The sequence below is a fragment of the Chiloscyllium plagiosum genome, chromosome 9 (genome assembly GCF_004010195.1).
Source record: "Chiloscyllium plagiosum isolate BGI_BamShark_2017 chromosome 9, ASM401019v2, whole genome shotgun sequence".
Classification (NCBI taxonomy): domain Eukaryota; kingdom Metazoa; phylum Chordata; class Chondrichthyes; order Orectolobiformes; family Hemiscylliidae; genus Chiloscyllium; species Chiloscyllium plagiosum.
Genome location: NC_057718.1, coordinates 1408346 through 1411577, shown reverse-complemented (window position 1 = coordinate 1411577; position 3232 = coordinate 1408346). Strand labels below are relative to the sequence as shown.

At 44.7% G+C, this 3232-nt stretch overlaps 1 protein-coding gene across 1 annotated transcript in view; it reads left to right on the top strand.

The window, feature by feature from the left end:
• Positions 1 to 3232, top strand: part of LOC122553146 (protein EFR3 homolog B-like) — a 205593-nt gene that overhangs the window by 59271 nt on the left and 143090 nt on the right. Inside the window, exon 8 of the mRNA XM_043696735.1 lies at positions 1141 to 1219. Within this exon, the coding sequence (XP_043552670.1) occupies positions 1141 to 1219 (79 nt within the window). The remainder of the gene's footprint in view (positions 1 to 1140; positions 1220 to 3232) is intronic.

The window sequence follows — 3232 nt, the reverse complement described above, 5'->3', positions numbered from 1 at the left end:
CAGACTTATGCTTCGTGACTCGTGTATAAGGACGTCCAGGTCTCGTCTCATGCCATCATAGTTCCTTTGTTCAGATTCAGGATCCTGGTCATAGAGTCATACAGCACGTTAACAGACCCTCAGCCCAACTCACCCATGCTGACCAAGTTTCCCAAACTAACCTAGTTAGTTTCGCTCTCCTCTACATTGGGGAGACAGGATGCCAACCTGCCGAATGTTTCAGAGAACATCTCTGGGACACATACATGAAGCAACCCCACCACCCTGTGGCTGAACACTTTAACTCCCCCTCCCATTCCACCAAGGACATGCAGTTCCTGGGCCTCCTCCACCGCCAAACTCTAGCCACCCGACCTGGGTGCCTAACCTGGAGGAAGAATGCCTCATTTTTAGCCTTGGGAGTCTCCAACCACACAGGATCAATGTGGATTTCACCAGTTTCCTCATTTCCCCTACCCCCACTTATCCCAGATCCAACTTTCCAATTCAGCACCAACCTCTTGAACTGTCCTACCTGTCCATCTTCCTTCCCACCTATCTGATCCACCCTCCTTTTCAACCTATCATCTTCACCCCCATCTTCATCTACCTATTGCATTCCCAGCTGCCTTCTCCCCATCCCCCCTCCCATTTATCTCTCAGCCACCTTGGGCTAGCCCCCCATTCCTGACAAAGAGCTTATGTTCGAAACGTCGACTCTCCTGCTCCTTGGATTCTGCCTGACTGGCTGTGCTTTTCCAGCACCACACTCTATGATTCTATGATTGTATAATTTGACTTTATGGTCAGATGTCTAGAAGTCTGATCAAAGGGATGGTTTTTCCTAAAGGATGAAAGCAAGGCAGGTGGAGAGTTTTAGAAAGGAAATTGAAGACTTTAGGGCCAAGCATCTGAAGGCATAGCTGCCAGTGATGAAACGATTGAAATCAAGGATGAACCAGAAACCAGAATTGGAGTTTAAAGAACGGGGAGGGACAAGGACATGGAAAGATTTGAAAACAAACATGATGCACTCTCCCCAACACTTAACAACAAGAAAGGTTAGACACAAAAATTGAATTTGTTAAAGTTCTATCATGGCAGAATTTGACAGGATGGGCCAATGTAAATATAAGTAAATCCTTGTCATTTGTTCCTCAGGCACTTAGATAACCACTCACTGTGGGAGCCTAAGCTGTTTGCAGTCCGGTGTTTCAAGATCATCATGTATTCTGTTCAGGTAAGTGATTGATGTTCAGTGTTCACTAAATCTCCCTATTCGTTCCGATACATTAATTCAACTATCAGTAAAGAAACTACAGCATCATTGTGACGGTATTTTTATCATAAACAGAAAGACACTATTAGACTCAACAGATTATGTCTATCTCCTCACTTTCCAGGGTGTAGATAAGCACATTGTATGGACTGATCACTGTCAGATAGTGATAAACCAGTTTGTTTGAAATGTACTGTTACTTATTTCAGTATATCATCATTTCATTCATGAGAGAGAATGTCCTAGAGGGCTCTTCAAATGAGGCCATCTAGGTGGATCTTTGAAATTAAAAAGGGGTGTTCACTTTGCTGGGATTTCGCTACAGATCTCCCAACAGTCAGAGAGAGATAGGGGAGCAGGTGTGTAAGCAAATCACAGAAAGGTGTTAGAGAAACAGTGTTATAGCTGTGGAGGACTTCAATTTTGCTAACATTAACTGGAATTGTCTTAGTGTGAAAGGAGCAGATGGAGTCACAAAGTTACAGTGCATCTTGGAGAACATGTTGTGCCAGTATGTAGACAGTCCTACTGGAGATGGGGCAGTACCATGGGCTGTGGAGCCAGAGGTCATGGGTGAGGTCTAAAATGAATATTTCATATCTTTATTCACATAAGAGAAATGTATTGTAGTTGGACATTTCAGCTGGGATGATGAAGTTCAAGAACATGTTAAGATTAATAAGGAGAAGGTGTTGGATAATTTAATGGGTGTAAAGGTGCATAAATCCCAGAGTCTGATGTGATGTATCCTGGCTTGTTATGGGACAAAGTGAGGACTGAAGATGCTGGTGATCAGAGTCAAAAAGTGTGGCACTGGAAAAATGCAGCAGGTCAGGCAGCATCCAAGGAGCAGGAGAATCGACATTTCGGGCAAAAGCCCTTCAGTTTCTGATGAAGGACTTGTGCCCGAAATGTCGATTCCCCTGCTTCTCGGATGCTGCCTGACTTGTTGTGCTTTTCCAGTGCCACACATTTTGACTCTGAACACCAGCATCTGCAGTCCTCACTTTATCCCATAACAGCTCAGGATACATCAGTTTCTGATGAAGGGCTTATGCCCAAAACGTCGATTCTCCTGCTCGCCGATGCTGCCTGACCTGCTGTGCTTTTCCAGCGCAACACTTTTCGGGCTCTTATGAGAGACAAGCGAGAAGTTTGCTGGGGTCTTGGTGAAGATACTCCATACTTCACTGGGCACAGGTGAAGTGCCAGCTAACTGAGCCAAGGCCAATTATATCAAAATTAGGCAGGAGCTGGGATATCTGGATTGGACACAGCTATTTGAAGGGAAGTCCACATTGATATGTGGGAGACTTTCAAAGATAAGTTAAAGACAGTGGAGGATAGGCATGTTTCGTTGAAGGCAAAGGATAGGAAAGGCAAGACTCATGAACCGTGGATGAAGGAGCAATCGTACGACTAGCCAAGAGGAAAACGGAAGCATACATAAGGTCAAGGCAGCTGAGAACAGAATGGGCCCTGGAGGAATATCGGAAGAGTAGGACCGGTCTTAAACAAGGAATCAAGCGGGTAAAAGGCGTCATGAAATAGCTTTAATGAGCAGAATTAAGGAGAATCCCAAAGCTTTTTATTCTTATATAAGAAGTAAGCGGGTACTAATAGAAAGGATTGGTCCACTAAAGGATATTGAAGGAAGGCTGTGTGTTGAGCCTGAGAGAATGGGTGAGATTCTGAATGATTACTTTGCATCAGTGTTCACTGAGGAGAGGAACATATGAATGTTGAGATTAGAGATAGAAGTTTGATTAGTCTCGATCACGTTGACATAGGTAGGGAAGATGTGTTGGGAGGCTAGAGGTTATTAAGGTGGACAAATCCCCAGGACTGGATGGGATCTATCCCAAGTTGCTGTGGGAGGCGAGAGAGGAAATAGTTGGGGCCCTGACAGATAACTTTGTGGCATCCTTAAACACAGGTGAGGTGCCGGAGGACTGGAGGGTTGCTCATGTTGTC